Raw genomic sequence first — 18,396 nt, 5'->3', positions numbered from 1 at the left:
GAGAGAGACTTGTTCAGATGATTCAATGTGCGTTACAGAATCTAGGGTGAGATTTGCTCAGTTCATCTCAAATACCAAGATTGCTCACTCCTGTCATCGTTCAACTCCAGAATACTGGTTCGCGCGCCTGACAGGAGTTGTATTTTGTGGTTGGAGTTGAATTTGTACAAGGGTGTGCTACAAAGGTCTGAAGAAAGAAAAGCAGCTGAGGGGGCTCCCATCTTAAACTTCTGACTCTCCAGCATGAACTGTAACTGTTGGTGCTTCTGCTCTTCCTGCATCACAGCAATCATAACGGATTCACTCCCTTGGTGCTGGCAAAGAGACGCGGCGTCAACAAGGATGTTGATGTATCCAACACTCTTTACTATTTTACTAATACTATACCTTTCCTATTTGACCTTTTCTGTCACATCACTGTCACAACTTCCTTTCACAGTCCCGGTAACTCTTGGAATTCCATCTGTTCTTCACCTGCATTCAGTCTGTTCATCAATTCTGTGAGAGTCAGAGGGTTACATGCACAGGAAGCAGTTAGGAGAGAGTGGTGCTGATGTGCGCCGTCTCTACAGTTCACCTTTCAATAAAGGCAAAGGATCAGCAAAGAGTTTTCTATTTTTCAGGAAACAATCTTTTTCTGAGATCTTCCATGATTTCTCTCAGGAAGTGCAATTTTAATTTGGAGGTGTAGACTTTTTGTAAATATTGACTCAGGTGTGGTTAAACGCCACAATGTACCAACGTTACAGAGGATTTACTGGTGTCTGTTAAAAATGGAATGTACAGAAACACACACACACAAACACAAAAACACACACACAAACACACACACACACACACACACACACACACACACACACACACACACACACACACACACACACACACATTCACACACATATATTCAGAGACACAGAGAAACATTTCATGTTATTTTGTCAGGTAGATATTTGAGTGATTGCCCCTATAATTGTGTCCCTGTGTCTCAGTGCGATGGAGAGCCACTCTTTGCTAAACCCCGAGGTTTATGCATTTAGAATGGGCACAGATCAAACTATGCTCTCTGGGATGAACAGACCTGGATCATGGCACTGTACATCTTTTATTTCACCACCACCTCCACATGCAACACAGCAGGTAGACTGAGAGAGCAGCATGTAAACCACAGAGTGACGCTGGATCAGACGCTCACACGTCTCTGTCCCTGTACAAACAGAAGCTCGTCGTTCCTTTTCCATAGTATAAACCCCGCAGAAGTTTGAAGAGTAAAGTACTACAGATTAAACTAGAATGCAACAAAATTAAAGTAGCTTTCCTGAAGCTTTGAATTGATGGTTTGTTGGGCTGGGGTTGATTGCATTGCTGTAGTTCCTACGTCGCAAACTCCCAAGTTCAAGTAGAAAATAAATAAAATCACACCTGTGTATGATTCTAATCTTCTGTCTGCTTTGCTTTGCCTGTGTTAGAATAGAGCCTCACTCGTTCTGTGTTGTATAACGTTAGGATCTACATCTCCTCTCCCTGCAGAGCCTGTGACCCTCAACATCATAGAGGTGTAGATGGATGGAAGGAAGGAAGAGTAAACGATGGTGAAGGGTGAGAAGAAGTAAAGACCAACACAGTTATAGAGAAATGTGCATTCATTGTGTTTCCAAAGTACAGCGTTGAGTGTTGGCGGATGCAAATGGAAAGTAACATTTAACAGACACTTTCATCCAAAGAGACATAATTGAGATTTGAATACAACAACACACAAGTAAACATCTGGTCCAGCGCCCAACAAGAGAAAGTGTCAATAGGAGAAATATTTATTGAGTGTATATTTATACTTTTAAAGTAGAAGAAAATACAGTCATGCCAAAGGTGGGGGGAGGGGTTTACATTACATCACATGGCATTTTGGCAGACGTATTTATCCAAAGCGACTTACATTACATTAACACCCTTCACAGAGGGGGGAGCAATTGAAAGTTCAGTGCCTTGCGTAGCCAGCAGTGTATGAGCACATAGATCTCTCAATTCCCCACCTTGTACTTTCCCAGCCATACAGTCAAATTAATCATGGTGGAACCTGTCGCTACTGCAGTGCGGACTTCAAATTCTGTCTTACGCAGTTATTCATATGATTTGTTTCACACCCACATCCTCTTTCACGGTGCCACCAGCTATTACAGCGATAACAACATAACAGAAAGTAAACTAAATCTACATGTTAATACCATTCATTACTTCATTTTTTAAGATTAGATTAGATTAGATTCAACTTTATTGTCAATGAGCAAGTACAGGTACAAGCTAATGAAATGCAGTAGCATCCAACCAGAAAGTGCAAAAGTGTACTATTATATATACAGAATACAGAATATATACAGACTTTATACAGAATAAACTATATACATTCTATATACTATATATACTAACCATAATTATAAAATAATAACTATGTAAATAAATAGTGCAAGGAGTCTTAGTGCAGTACGGAAATGAAATGGAAATGATCAGTGCAAACAGAAAGTTGTGCAAATTGCAGTTGAGTGCAAGATGATGCTAGAGGGAGGATGGAGTTGAGTGGAGTTGAGTGGGGCAATGGAGTGGAGTTCAGCAGGGTCAACGCCTCGTAGAAGAATCAAACCACTTAACTGGTTTAGTATTCTTTTCTTCACACACGTCTTATTGAGATGCTGCAGCCCCTCCGCTTTTATTCTAACAAACATCTCACACCGGAAACTATAGCGCTGTGATAACTGGACAGGGATTCACTGAAGAGGTGCAGGAATGTCGGAGTGTCGCCGGCTACATGCAGACTACAGCGGTTACATCATGAGACGTTCCTGCCACAAGCATGCCGCTTTGTGTTTACTTTGTATACATCACATGTAGGCGCTGAAATTGAAGTGCAGGATTATGGCAGCAGGTTAATGCTTCTTACTTACTTTGTTGTATCTTCATTCTATTAAAATTCAACTGTAAACCTTGTAACTGTAGATTCCCTGTTGATTTTGTGTGTAACTCATTTCAAGTGGAAAATAAATAAAATCACACCTGTGTATGATTCTAATCTTCCGTCTGCTTTGCTTTGCCTGTGTTAGAATAGAGCCTCACTCGTTCTGTGTTGTATAACGTTAGGATCTACATCTCCTCTCCCTGCAGAGCCTGTGACCCTCAACATCATAGAGGTGTAGATAGATGGATTGAAGGAAGAGTAAACGGTGGTAAAGGGGGAGAAAAAGTAAAGACCAACACAGTTATAGAGAAATGTGCATTTATTTTGTATCCAAAGAGACATAAATGAGATTTGAATACAACAACACACAAGCAATCATCTGGCCCAGAGAGCAACAAGAGAAAGTGCCATAAAGAGAAATTCTTGTTTTGTATAGATTTATATTTATAAAATAGAATAAAATACACTCATGTTAAGGCTAATGTGTATAAAAGCTCCCTGCTGGTTTACTTAATGAACATGTGGGCTCTTTATCGCCCTGACATCGGATTAAAGCATGAGAAACCCACACAATCATCAGGTGGCTCAATATATGTGGCCGTTTGAAAGGGGGTCAGGAGGTCTAGAGGAGCCCTGCTCAATGCTGTTGAGGGGGGTTGTAGTAGGAGATCCTTCGCTCTCGGCTCCAAGTGCGCCTCTGCGACGCCACCACAGATAAACTAATGCTGCTGTGAGGATGAGGGTGATGATGGTGAGGATGACGATGATGATGATGGCCCACTTCGGTGTCTGTTCAGTGCTGCACTGTGTTGGCTACCGAGGACAAGAAAAGAAGAAAATCAGGTTATCTGTATAAACACTGCACGTTTGATACTTAGGAGTCCTAAACAAAGTAGTAATATTATTTGATTATATTATTATTAGTTTGGCTCTGCCTCCCCTAACCGCACGCCTCTGCCCACTGCATAAGTGTTGTGTTCCGGTGCGGACGGGACTGAAACGGTTCAGTTGGTCGGTTCGGGGTTCGCGGTGACCGTCAGCCGCACAGCAGCGACCCTGTGTTCCTCCCTCGCCTCCTCACGATAGCAGAAGAACACGCCTTGACCCTCCTGCTTAGTCCGAAACACCTCCAGAGACAAGTCCCCGTGTGCGGCACCATCCACAGACACGCTCCTGTTAAACCCAGCCCCGTACCCGCGCCCCCCAGACTTGAGATCAAGCTCAAACACAAGCTCGTCGTTCCTTTTCCATCGTATAAACCCCGCAGAAGTTTGACCCACAGTATCGTGGTAACATGGGAGTTTGACGCTTTGCCCATCAGACGCTGTCACTTCCACAGGCGCCACGACCTCCAGCTGGTGGAAGCTGAGGATGTAGTCAGCCCCGCACCACAACTCGTACACCCCGTTATTGTTAAAAGTAGTGACGTTGAGGGCGACAGCAGAGCCTGGAGCGACCTTGTCTTTGTACCCGTGTTCTGGCTCCCAGATCCCGTCATGAAGTCGAGCCATCAGCGTCTGGACATCACCCGGTGACCGGTGGACCAGCGTGGTTTCTGCGCCGTGCGGGCATATTTAAACACCGGGAAGATAAAGCCATCTCCTAACATCACCTGTGCGATTCAGCAGACACGCGAGTAAAGCAGAGCCATGTGAGCAATGCGAATAGCGGCATAAGTTGTGCCATTACATGGTTACCTCGGTGGATAAGTCGCAGCCAGGTTATACAACTTAGCGTTTTTATAGTGTAAATGCCAGTGGTACGCATCGTTATTGCACTGTCAATTCGATGTCCTTGTACGCCCATTCAGGGTATTTCGGTGTTTTCCCCAGCCACACATTTGAATGACTCACGGTGTCGCGACTATGGTACCGGACTTGCAACACTGTGTTATTCATATCATTTGTTGCACACCCACACATCCTCTTTCACGGTGCCACCAGCTATTACAGCGATAACAACATTACAGAAAGTAAACTAAATCTCCATGTTAATACCATTCATTACTTTATTTTTTTTAGATTAGATTAGATTAGATTAGATTCAACTTTATTGTCAATGAGCAAGTACAGGTACAAGCCAATGAAATGCAGTAGCATCCAACCAGAAAGTGCAAAAGTATACTATTATATATACAGAATACAGAATAAATACAGACTATATACAGAATAAACTATATACATTCTATATACTATATATACTTACCATAATTATAAATTACTAAATATGTAAATAAATAGTGCAAGGAGTCTTAGTGCAGTAAGGAAGTGAAATGGAAATGATCAGTGCAAACAGAAAGTTGTGCAAATTGCAGTTGAGTGCTAGATGATGCTCGAGGGAGGATGGAGTTGAGTGGAGTTGAGTGGGGCAATGGAGTGGAGTTCAGCAGGGTCACCGCCTCGTAGAAGAATCAAACTACTTAACTGGTTTAGTATTCTTTTCTTCACACACGTCTTATTGAGATGCTGCAGCCCCTCCGCTTTTATTCTAACAAACATCTCACACCGGAAACTATAGCGCTGCGATAACTGGACAGGGATTCACTGAAGAGGTGCAGGAATGTCGGAGTGTCGCCGGCTACATGCAGAGTACAGCGGTTACATCTCATGAGACGTTCCTGCCACAAGCATGCCGCTTTGTGTTTACTTTGTATACGTCACATGTAGGCGCTGAAATTGAAGTGCAGGATTATGGCAGCAGGTTAATGCTTCTTACTTACTTTGTTGTATATTCATTCTATTAAAATGCAACTGTAAACCTTGTAACTGTAGATTCCCTGTTGATTTTGTGTGTAACTCATTTGAAGTAAATCCTTATTTCAAGTGGTAATAAACAAAATCACACCTGTGTATGATTCTAATCTTCGATGGGGTGAGAAAAAGTAACTAGATACAGTTATATTATATAAGGAAGTGCATTTATTGTGTATCTGAAGTACAGTGTTTGAAGACACGCATCAGTGTTGGTAGTTGCAGATGCAAGGTTCTGTTTACATTTACATGTAGTCATTTAGCAGACACACTTATCCAAAGAGACATATCTCATACAAATATGAGATATGAATACAACAACACACAAGCAAACATCTGGTCCAGAGAGCAACAAGAGTTAATGTCACTTCCACATTAGATTCATTCCATAAAAGTGCAAATCAAAGCTCTGGCATATAGAGATATCCTGTGATATATGTAGAAAACAGAAGAAAATACACTCATGTTAAGGCTCATGTGTATAAAAGCTCCCTGCTGGTTTACATAATGAACATGTGGGCTCTTTATCGCCCTGACATCAGATTAAAGCATGAGTCACCAACACAGTCATCAGGTGGCTCAATAAATGTGGCCGTTTGAAAGGGGGTCAGGAGAGGAGGAGGAGAAGGGGGAGGAGGAGGAGCCCTGCTCAATACCGTTGAGGCAGGTTGTCGTAGGAGATCCTTCGCTCTCGGCTCCAGTTGCGCCTCTGCGACGCCACCACAGAGAAACTAATACTGCTGTGAGGATGGAGAGGATGATGATGGCGATGATGGCCCACGTCGGTGTCTGTTCAGTGCTGCACTGTGTTGGCTACAGAGAACAAGCCTTGATCCTCCGGCTTAGTCCGAAACACCTCCAGAGACAAGTCCCCGTGTGCGGCACCATCCACAGACACGCTCCTGTTAAACCCAGCCCCGTACCCGCGCCCCCCAGACTTGAGATCAAGCTCAAACACAAGCTCGTCGTTCCTTTTCCATCGTATAAACCCCGCAGAAGTTTGACCCACAGTATCGAGGTAACATGGGAGTTTGACGCTTTGCCGAACAGACGCTGTCACTTCCACAGGCGCCAAGACCTCCAGCTGGAAGCGGCTGAGGATGTAGCCAGCCCCGCACTTCAACTCGTACACCCCGTTATCGTTAAAAGTCGTGAACTTGAGGGCCACAGCAGAGCCTGGAGCGACCTTGTCTTTGAACCCGTTCTCTGGCTCCCAAATCCCGTCATGAAGTCGAGCCATCGGTGTCGGTATGGCACGCATTGACCGGTGGACCAGCGTGGTTTCCGCACCATCCAGGCACGAGTCGATCTTCCAACCCGGGAAGGTGCAACCGTCTCCCAATATCACAAGCGCCGAGAATTGAGCAGACGCCTGAGTACAGCAGAGGTAGAGTACTATGACACAGAGCAGCGTAAACATCATGTTCGGTGAGTCTCAGTTGCAGTTCTCGTTTTCGAGTATTCTGTGAGGAGGGTGTATGATTGAGTTGAATTTCACTATGACGTGCCGAGAGAAGCTATGCAGATGCTTCAAGGAGGGTGTATGATTGAGTCGACTTTCACTATGACCTGCCGAGAGAGACTATGCAGAAAAGCATGACAGGAAGAGTTTTCACTCACTTAGTTAGAAGAAAGCGACCGTGAAGAGTCCTACATCAAGCTGCTGGCACGCCAGACAAGAAGCATATTTTCCCGTTGTAGCAGTGACTCACAACGGTTCACCGCACGAGTCAGTTGTTTCGCACCCACATTGTCATTCACGGTGCCACCAGCTAGTACAAAAAAGACAACAACATAACTGAAGGTAGACTTAATCTAAATGTGAATACTATTAATCACTGCTACACATTGCATGCATTGCAAATTGCTGAGAAATTCTAAACCAACACGGATTCCTTCCCTGGTAGAGGCTCCGACATTCGACACTAGAGGGCGTAGTTGACCACTGTCTATGTCCATGTGACATCAACGCTTCTCTCAGCCTGCTGCGTTCACTGACTGCTGTCACATTTGTTATTATGTGTGACATGTTTAGTATGACAATCTTCCTTCTCCTTGTTCTTGTTCCCTTTCTTTCTGTAGGACAAACTGTCAACATGTCCTCAATGCTCTAACACAGGGCCTTTAAACGATCCAACTTTATTTAGATGTATTTATTATACTTTATTAAACGAAACATCTCCTGCTTTTTCTCCGCAATGCAGGTACGCTGGAATTTTCTGATACCCACTCAGACATGTCCTATGTCTTCATCAACGACTCGTCGCAGACCAGCGTGCCTTTGCTCCTGCACAAGTTTGGGGCAGATCTGTTGGCGACCGACTACCAAGGGAACACAGCGCTGCATCTGTGTGGACATGTGGATACTATACAGTTCCTGGTGTCCAACGGGCTGAAAATTGATATCTGGTAAGAGAGAGACTTGTTCAGATGATTCAATGTGCGTTACAGAATCTAGGGTGAGATTTGCTCAGTTCATCTCAATTACCAAGATTGCTCACTCCTGTCTTCGTTCAACTCCAGAATACTGGTTCACACGCTTGACAGGAGTTGTATTTTGTGGTTGGAGTTGAATTTGTACCAGGATGTGCTACAAAGGTCTGAAGAAAGAAAAGCAGCTGAGGGGGCTCCCATCTTAAACTTCTGACTCTCCAGCATTAACTGTAACTGTTGGTGCTTCTGCTCTTCCTGCATCACAGCAATCATAACGGATCGACTCCCTTGGTGCTGGCAGAGAGACGCTGGCAAAGATCCGCCTGCTGGAGGGGCTGGAGGAGCAGGAAGTGAAAGGCTTCAACAGGGGACCCCACTCCAAACTGGAGACCATGCAGATGGCCGAGAGCGAAAGGTAAGAGCTTTAACCTGACCCCCACCGCAACCTGATGAATTATAATGGATTCTGTGTGGGTTGTGTGTGTGTGTGTGTGTGTGTGTGTGTGTGTGTGTGTGTGTGTGTGTGTGTGTGTGTGTGTGTGTGTTGAGAGATGAGGGTTTCTTAACTGCATCATCGGTCACTTCTGCCTTTAATTTTTGCCTTGACTCAACCCAGTGTGGTCAGTTGAGCAGCATCTTAAAGCTGAGTGTCTAGCGTGCGTGCGTGCGTGCGTGCGTGCGTGCGTGCGTGCGTGCGTGCGTGCGTGCGTGCGTGCGTGCGTGCGTGCGTGCGTGCGTGCGTGCGTGCGTGCGTGCGTGCGTGCGTGCGTGCGTGCGTGCGTGCGTGCAGTCTGGTACAATAATGCAGCTGTGGTTTCTTCTTTCCCCATTGTCAGTGGTAAATAAAACAGTCTCTACAGTTCACCTTTGAATAAAGGCAAAGGATCAGCGAAAAGCTTTCATTTTATCTTCTTTTTGAGGAAACACTCTTTTTCTGAGATCTTCCATGATTTGTCTCAGGAAGTGCAATTTTAATATGGAGTTGTAGACTTTTTGTATGTAAATATTGACGCAGGTGTGGTTAAACGCCACAATGTACCAACGTTACAGAGGATTTGCTGGTGTCTGTTAAAAATGGAATGTACAGAAACACAAATACATGCACACACGCACGTATTTCATGTTATCTTGTCAGGTAGATATTTGACTGATTGCCCCTATAATTGTGTCCCCGTGTCTCAGTGCGATGGAGAGCCACTCTTTGCTAAACCCCAACCTGCAGAGCAGCGAGGGTGTCCTGTCCAGCTTCAGGACCACCTGGCAGGAGTTTGTGGAGGACCTGGGCTTCTGGCGGGTCCTGCTGCTGCTGGTGGTCATCGCCCTCCTCTCCCTGGGCATCGCCTACTACGTGAGCGGAGTCCTGCCTTTCTCCACCAGCCAGCTGGAGTTGGTGCACTGAGGGAGGGCGGGGAGGCCAGAGCAGAGCAGCAGAGGAGCCGTGCAGAGGAACAAACGAGCAAACTCTGACCGACAAAATCACATTTTTCATTATTTGCAGTCTGGAACTTTTCCAGGTCTAGTCGATGAAAAGGTCGCAATTTTTGAGTGGAAAACTTTCAATTAAAAAGAACTTTTATTTATGTATAATCCTGCCCTGAAGGTCAGAAGCCAGGAAAGACCCAGAACATTTACACTCCAAACATTTCAATTACACTGCAATTAGGAAGAGAGATGTAGTTTTTCTAACCTACCTACCTGAGGTTTATGCATTTAGAATGGGCACGGATCAAACTATGCTCTCTGCGATGAACAGACCTGGATCATGGCACTGTACATCTTTTATTTCACCACCACCTCCACATGCAACACAGCAGGTAGACTGAGAGAGCAGCATGTAAACCACAGAGTGACGCTGGCTCAGACGCTCACACGTCTCTGTCCCTGTACACCACCTTTCATTCCTTTCTCATGTGTTCTGTTACAATTGCCAATATGGTTTATATCTTTGTTTTTTCCCCTGCCTGATCTCTATTAACTGTATTATTTATCAAACTACTTAACTGGTTTAGTATTCTTTCTTCACACACGTCTTATTGAGATGCTGCAGCCCCTCTGCTTTTATTCTAACAAACATCTCACACCGGAAACTATAGCGCTGCGATAACTGGACAGGGATTCACTGAAGAGGTGCAGGAATGTTGGAGTGTCGCCGGCTACATGCAGAGTACAGCGGTTACATTTCATGAGACGTTCCTGCCACAAGCATGCCGCTTTGTGTTTACTTTGTATACGTCACATGTAGGCGCTGAAATTGAAGTGCAGGATTATGGCAGCAGGTTAATGCTTCTTACTTACTTTGTTGTATATTCATTCTATTAAAATGCAACTGTAAACCTTGTAACTGTAGATTCCCTGTTGATTTTGTGTGTAACTCATTTGAAGTAAATCCACATTTCAAGTGGAAAATAAACAAAATCACACCTGTGTATGATTCTAATCTTCCGTCTGCTTTGCTTTGCCTGTGTTAGAATAGAGCCTCACTCGTTCTGTGTTGTATAACGTTAGGATCTACATCTCCTCTCCCTGCAGAGCCTGTGACCCTCAACATCATAGAGTTGTAGGTGGATTGAAGGAAGGAAGAGTAAACGATGGTTAAGGGGGAGAAGAAGTAAAGACCAACACAGTTATAGAGAAATGTGCATTCACTGTGTTTCCAAAGTACAGCGTTGGTGTTGGCGGATGCAAACGGAAAGTAACATTTAACACACTTTCATTCAAAGAGACATAATTGAGATTTGAATACAGCAACACCGGGTAAGGATCTGGTCCAGCGCTCAACAGGAGAAGGTGTCAATGGGAGAAATTTTTATTGAGTGTATATTCATACTTTAGAAGTAGAAGCGGATACAGTCATACCAAAAGTGGGGGGGAGGGGAGTTAGTGAGCAGATTAAATGAGCCATCAGTGCCTGCAGATCTCTGAGTTTTCCACCTTGTACTTCCACAATCATGAATCATTTGGCTAGAGTTGCTGCCTATCTGTTGACACAGAGTTCCGCCCACAATCCGACAGTTGCTCATACGGATTAATTCACACCCACATCCTCTTTCACGGTGCCACCAGCTATTACAGCGATAACAACTAAACAGAAAGTAAACTAAAACTTCATGTTAATACCATTCATTACTTTATTTTTTAAGATTCGATTAGATTAGATTCAACTTTATTGTCAATGAGCAAGTACAGGTACGAGCTAATGAAATGCAGTAGCATCCAACCAGAAAGTGCAAAAGTGTACTATTATATATACAGAATACAGAATATATACATTCTATATACATTCCCCCAGACTTGAGATCAAGCTCAAACACAAGCTCGTCGTTCCTTTTCCATCGTATAAACCCCGCAGAAGTTTGAAGAGTAAAGTACTACAGATTAAACTAGAACGCAACACAATTAAAGTAGCTTTCCTGAAGCTTTGAATTGATGGTTTGTTGGGCTGGGGTTGATTGCATTGCTGTGGTTGCTACGTCTCAAACTCCCAAGTTCAGGTAGAAAATAAATAAAATCACACCTGTGTATGATTCTAATCTTCCGTCTGCTTTGCTTTGGCTGTGTTAGAATAGAGCCTCACTCGTTCTGTGTTGTATAACGTTAGGATCTACATCTCCTCTCCCTGCAGAGCCTGTGACCCTCAACATCATACAGTTGTAGATGGATGGAAGAAAGGAAGAGTAAACGATGGTGAAGGGTGAAAAAAGTAACAGTTATATAATAGAAAAGTGCATTTATTGTGTATTTGAAGTACAGTGTTTGAACACACGTATCGGTGTTGGTAGTTGCAGATGTAAGGCTATGTTTACATTTACTTTGAGTCATTTAGCTGAGACAACACAGCAAGTCCCTGCTGGTTTACATAATGAACATGTGGGCTCTTTATCGCCCTGACATCAGATTAAAGCATGAGAAACCCACACAATCATCAGGTGGCTCAATATATGTGGCCGTTTGAAAGGGGGTCAGGAGGTCTAGAGGAGCCCTGCTCAATGCTGTTGAGGAGGACTGTCGTAGGAGATCCTCCGCTCTCGGCTCCAGGTGCGCCTCTGCGACGCCACCACAGATAAACTAATACTGCTGTGAGGGTGAGGGTGATGATGGTGAGGATGACGATGATGATGATGGCCCACGTCGGTGTCTGTTCAGTGCTGCACTGTGTTGGCTACCGAGGACAAGAAAAGAAGGAAATCAGGTTATCAGTATAAACACTGCACGTTTGATACTTAGGAGTCCCAAACATTATATTACGATCATTTGGCAGACGCTTTTATCCAAAGCGACTCAATTTGCATTACACTGCCACCCTTCGCAGAGAGGGGAGCAACTGAGGATTTGGTGTCTTGCCCAGAGGCACCTCGGCAGCGACTCGAACCGGCATCCCTCCGGTTACCAAGCGGATGCTCTACCCACTGAGCTACTGCCTCCAAACAAATAGTAATAATTATTTGATTATATTATTATGAGTTCGGCTCTGCCTCCCCTGACCGCACGCCTCTGCCCACTGCATAAGTGTTGTGTTCCGGTGCGGACGGGACTTACCGGGACCGAAACGGTGCAGTTGGTCGGTTTTGGGTTCGCGGTGACCGACAGCCGCACGTCAGCGACCCCGTATTCCCTCTTCGCCTCCACACGATAGCAGAAGAACACGCCTTGATCCTCCGGCTTAGTCCGAAACACCTCCAGAGACAAGTCCCTGTGTGCGGCACCATCCACAGACACGCTCCTGTTAAACCCAGCCCCGTACCCGCGCCCCCCAGACTTGAGATCAAGCTCAAACACAAGCTCGTCGTTCCTTTTCCATCGTATAAACCCCGCAGAAGTTTGACCCACAGTATCGTGGTAACATGGGAGTTTGACGCTTTGTCCAACCGACGCTGTCACTTCCACAGGCGCCACGACCTCCAGCTGGTGGAAGCTGAGGATGTAGCCAGCCCCGCACCACAACTCGTACACCCCGTTATCGTTAAAAGTCGTGAACTTGAGGGCGACAGCAGAGCCTGGAGCGACCTTGTCTTTAAACCCGTCCTCTGGCTCCCAAATTCCGTCATGAAGTCGAGCCATCGGCGTCGGGATGGCACGCAGTGTCCGATGGACCAGCGTGGTTTCCGCACCATCCAGGCACGAGCCGACCTTCCAACCCGGGAAGGTGCAACCGTTTCCCAATGTCACACGGGCCGCCAACTTAGCAGACGCCTGAGTACAGTAGTGGTATAATACTATCACACACAGCAGCGTGAATGACAACATGTTTGGCGATAGATTACGAAGAGGCTATGTGAACACAGAGTGAGCATGTCTGGATCTATATATAGGTGTACAATTGCCAGCTATCTGGTGTGAACTCTATTGCAACAATTTGTGACTTCCTGAGCGGGTTTGCTTACACAAGAATAATGGGCAGTTGTGACAATCACGTTCACTTCCGCTTTCGTTCTCTGTATTGAAGTTGAGTTCACCGCACGACTCAGTTGTTTCGCACCCACATTGTCATTCACGGTGCCACCAGCTAGTACAACAATGACAACAACATAACTGAAGGTAAACTAAATCTAAATGTGAATAACATTAATCACTACTATACTACTAACACTTGAACAGAATATTTAGTAACACTGAAACACACCACACAAAACTTAAACTCTTCCTTGTGCTCTTCCTTGTTCTAATATGTATGTGTACATTGTCTCCTTTAATATTGGCAACATATCCAGATAATAACATGCAAGCAGCCTATGACTAATGACTTGATCCTTATATAAGGAGGGTGGCAGTGGCTCAGTCTACAGAGTCACTTGGGTGGTAGCCGAAGGGTCGCCGGTCCAAGTCTCAGGAGGACCACGACAAAAAAAAACGGACGATGGGCTGGTGGCTGGAGGGATGCCGGCGCATCTCCTGGGCACCGCCGAGGTGCCCTTGAGCAAGGCACCTAACCCCCCAAATTGCTCCAGGGCGCCTACAAGGGGCTGCCCCCCTCACTCAGCATCTCTTCACACAATTGCTGCATGGGGATGTTTACATGTGTGTGTGTGTTTCAACTGTCTGTGTACAACAGTAATGTAAAGCATATAACTGAGTGAGGAGCAGAATTTCCCCCCGGGGATTAATAAAAGTGTTTCTTCTTCTTTTCTTCTTATACTGACTGTATCTAAAAGAGTTATTGCCTCACCCGTTTTAGACTTTTAATTGGAGTGAATTTCCCAGTATGGAGGTTTGGTTCAGCGTGATCTGTGACATTTTAAGCAAATATCAGACTGGAACAAGAGTGGAAGACTCAATGGTGCAAATACTAGCGCCAGCCTCTCTGCTACCGAAGGCGTGTACACAGGTCACATGTTATGAACGCAGCACAACAGCGTGTGGTTTAACACGACCGGGGTAAAAGCGGTTAGAAGGTAAAGAGACAGAGAGCTTGTGCAGCGCCTTGCTCAAGAAGAAAAGGGGGAAAGGAAATGATGCTGAATGCACGTGTCACGGCGGCTGCAGTTCTGAATGATTTCGCCCCTTTTATATTCACATTTTGAAATCGATGTAGTTGAGCCGCATGCATCAGTTGTTTCGCACACACATTCTCTTTCACGGTGCCATCAGCTATTACAACAATAACAACAACATAACAGAAAGTAAGCAAAATCTAAATGTGAATGCCATTCATTACTACTACTACTAACACATGAACAGAATATTTAGTAACACTGAACACACCACACAAAACTTATCCACACCGTCCCCGGGCATGCTAGGAGGTCCTTGGAAGTGTGTTAGAATAGAGTCTCACTCGTTCTGTGTTGTATAACGTATAGGATCTACATCTCCTCTCCCTGCAGAGCCTGTGACCCACGACATCATAGAGGTGTAGATGGGGGAGGGAGGAAGAGTAAAGTACTACAGATTAAACTAGAATGCAACACAATTAAAGTAGCTTTGAATTGTTTGTTTGTTGGGCTGGGGTTGATTGCATTGCTGTAGTTGCTATGTCGCAAACTTCTAATTTCAAGTAGAAAATAAATAAAATCACACCTGTGTATGATTCTAATCTTCTGTCTGCTTTGCTTTGCCTGTGTTAGAATAGAGCCTCACTCGTTCTGTGTTGTATAACGTTAGGATCTACATCTCCTCTCCCTGCAGAGCCTGTGACCCTCAACATCATAGAGTTGTAGATGGATGGAGGAAGGAAGAGTAAAGTACTACAGATTAAACTAGAATGCAAAACTAAAGTAACTTTCCTGAAGCTTTGAATTGTTTGTTTGTTTGTTTAGGGTTGATTGCATTGCTGTAGTTGCTACGTCGCAAACAACCTCAGCAATGGGGTTGCATTGCAAATTGCTGAAAAATTCTAAACGAATACAGATTCCTTCCCTGGTAGAGGCTCCGACATTCGACACTAGAGGGCGTAGTTGACCACTGTCCATGTTCATGTGACATCAACCCTTCTCTCAGCCTGCTGCGTTCACTGACTGCTGTCACATTTGTTATTATGTGTGACATGTTTAGTATGAAAATCTTCCTTCTCCTTGTTCTTGTTCCCTTTCGTTCTGTAGGACAAACTGTCAACATGTCCTCACTGCTCCAACACAGGGCCTTTAAATAATCCAACTTTATTTAGATGTATTTAGTATACTGTATTAAACTAAACATCTCCTGCTTTTTCTCCGCAATGCAGGTACGCTGGAATTTTCTGATACCCACTTGGACATGTCCTATGTCTTCATCAACGACTCGTCGCAGACCAGCGTGCCTTTGCTGCAGTCGTGCATTGATGGAGACCTGCCCTTTGCCAAGAGGCTCCTGGAGACGGGATGTGACCCCAACATCCGCGACAACCGGAGTCGCACCGGCCTGCACCTAGCCGCCGCCGGCGGGAACGTGGACATATGCCGACTCCTGCACAAGTTTGGGGCGGATCTGTTGGCGACCGACTACCAAGGGAACACAGCGCTGCATCTGTGTGGACATGTGGATACTATACAGTTCCTGGTGTCCAACGGGCTGAAAATTGATATCTGGTAAGAGAGAGACTTGTTCAGATGATTCAATGTGCGTTACAGAATCTAGGGTGAGATTTGCTCCGTTCATCTCAAATACCAAGATTGCTCACTCCTGTCTTCGTTCAACTCCAGAATACTGGTTCACATGCCTGACAGGAGTTGTATTTTGTGGTTGGAGTTGAATTTGTACCAGGGTGTGCTACAAAGGTCTGAAGAAAGAAAAGCAGCTGAGGGGGCTCCCATCTTAAACTTCTGACTCTCCAGCATTAACTGTAACTGTTGGTGCTTCTGCTCTTCCTGCATCACAGCAATCATAACGGATCGACTCCCTTGGTGCTGGCAAAGCGACGCGGCGTCAACAAGGATGTCATCCGCCTGCTGGAGGAGCAGGAAGTGAAAGGCTTCAACAGGGGACCAGAACATTTTGTAACAGAATATTTTGTAACTCTGAAACACACCACACAAAACTTAAACACAAGGCGGCAAACTCACCCTTCTTACACAGAGCTGATACTCTAGCTTTTTCATCCAATGAACTTTAATCAATTGCATTATACACACAAATTCCTTTAAAAAAGATGTGCTCTTGTATTTTTCTCACGGATTGGATATACTCACTCATTTATATTGAATGAGTATGAATTGAGGAATTGCGATGGCAAACTTGAGACACACGGAGGGTGCAGAGGAAGAGCCGCTATAAGTATAACGCTCTTCCTTGTTCTAATATGTATATGTACATAGCCATGATTCTAATCTTCCGTCTGCTTTGCTTTGCCTGTGTTAGAATAGAGCCTCACTCGTTCTGTGTTGGATAACGTTAGGATCTACATCTCCTCTCCCTGCAGAGCCTGTGACCCACGACATCATAGAGGTGTAGTTGGAGGGAGGGAGGAAGAGTAAAGTACTACAGATTAAACTAGAATGCAACACAATTAAAGTAGCTTTGAATTGTTTGTTTGTTGGGCTGGGGTTGATTGCATTGCTGAAGTTGCTACGTCGCAAACTACTAATTTCAAGTAGAAAATAAATAAAATCACACCTGTGTATGATTCTAATCTTCTGTCTGCTTTGCTTTGCCTGTGTTAGAATAGAGCCTCACTCGTTCTGTGTTGTATAACGTTAGGATCTACATCTCCTCTCCCTGCAGAGCCTGTGACCCTCAACATCATAGAGTTGTAGATGGATGGAGGAAGGAAGAGTAAAGTACTACAGATTAAACTAGAATGCAAAACTAAAGTAACTTTCCTGAAGCTTTGAATTGTTTGTTTGTTTGTTTGGGGTTGATTGCATTGCTGTAGTTGCTACGTCGCAAACAACCTCAGCAATGGGGTTGCATTGCAAATTGCTGAAAAATTCTAAACGAATAGCCTCTCTGGGAGGCAGTGGATCAGTGGGTAGTGCTTCCGCTTGGGAACCGGAGGGTCACCGGTTCGAGTCCCTGCCGAGGTGCCCCTGAGCAAGGCACCGAACCCTCAATTGCTCCCCCCTCTGTGAAGGGTGGTAATGTAATGTAAGTCGCTTTGGATAAAAGCGTCTGCCAAATGCTCGTAATGTAATGTAATGTAATGTCTCTGCTATCTAAGGCGTGTGACGTGGTCGTTCTATGAGAACTTGTATTTTCTAACTTGCGTTTTAACTATTTCTCGGTTTTCCACGGTGCCGCGTTCAAGAATGCAAATCCTTCGCTCTCGGCTCCACGCGCGCCTCTGCGAGGCCACAACAGATAAACTAATACATTACATTACAGTCATTTAGCAGACGCTTTTATCCAAAGAGACTTCCAATAAGTGCGTTCAACATAGGTAGGCAAAGAATAATACTGCTGTGAGGGTGGGGGTGAGGGTGAGGATGACGATGAAAATGACGATGACGATGATGATGATGATGGCCCACGTCGAAAAGACGAAAATCAGGAAATCAGTAAAAAAACTGCAAATTTGATACTTTTTCTAACCTACCTGCCTGAGGTTTATGCATTTAGAATCGGCACAAATCAAACTATGCTCTCTGCGATGAACAGACCTGGATCATGGCACTGTACATCTTTTATTTCACCACCACCTCCACATGCAACACAGCAGGTAGACTGAGAGAGCAGCATGTAAACCACAGAGTGACGCTGGCCCACATACCATCAGAGCACCGGTCGATCTTCCAACCCGGGACGTAGAACAATCTCCTAATTAGAGATGTGACGTTCGCGAACGATCCAGTTCTTTTGAACGGCTCATTAACATGAACGATGAGAGCCAGGTCGCGATTGGTTGGGAGCCGTTCTTTTTTT

General features: G+C 44.9%; 1 protein-coding gene and 1 pseudogene across 1 annotated transcript; both read left to right on the top strand.

The window, feature by feature from the left end:
* Positions 1–7,930: 7,930 nt before the first annotated feature.
* Positions 7,931–9,526, top strand: LOC143017047 (ankyrin repeat domain-containing protein 46-like; annotated as a pseudogene).
* Positions 9,527–15,816: 6,290 nt separating this feature from the next.
* Positions 15,817–16,628, top strand: LOC143017010 (ankyrin repeat domain-containing protein 46-like). Its single transcript, XM_076171622.1, has 2 exons — positions 15,817–16,127; positions 16,418–16,628. The coding sequence occupies exons 1-2, from the start codon at positions 15,817–15,819 to the stop codon at positions 16,626–16,628; spliced, it is 522 nt and encodes a 173-aa protein (XP_076027737.1).
* Positions 16,629–18,396: the final 1,768 nt, after the last annotated feature.

Source organism: Genypterus blacodes, unplaced genomic scaffold, assembly GCF_046128005.1.
Source record: "Genypterus blacodes isolate CSIRO-AG114 ecotype Tasmania unplaced genomic scaffold, CSIRO-AGI_Gbla_v1 ptg000260l_1, whole genome shotgun sequence".
Taxonomy (NCBI): Eukaryota; Metazoa; Chordata; class Actinopteri; order Ophidiiformes; family Ophidiidae; genus Genypterus; species Genypterus blacodes.
Note: the sequence above shows the minus strand (reverse complement) of the source record. Positions and strands in the feature narration are given on the sequence as shown.

Bases quoted from the DNA above. Each gene is read 5' to 3' on its own strand.
- LOC143017010 (XM_076171622.1), top strand. From the start codon at position 15,817: ATGTCCTATGTCTTCATCAACGACTCGTCGCAGACCAGCGTGCCTTTG. The intron at 16,128-16,417 runs GTAAGAGAGAGA...CCTGCATCACAG, and splicing joins GGGCTGAAAATTGATATCTG to CAATCATAACGGATCGACTC.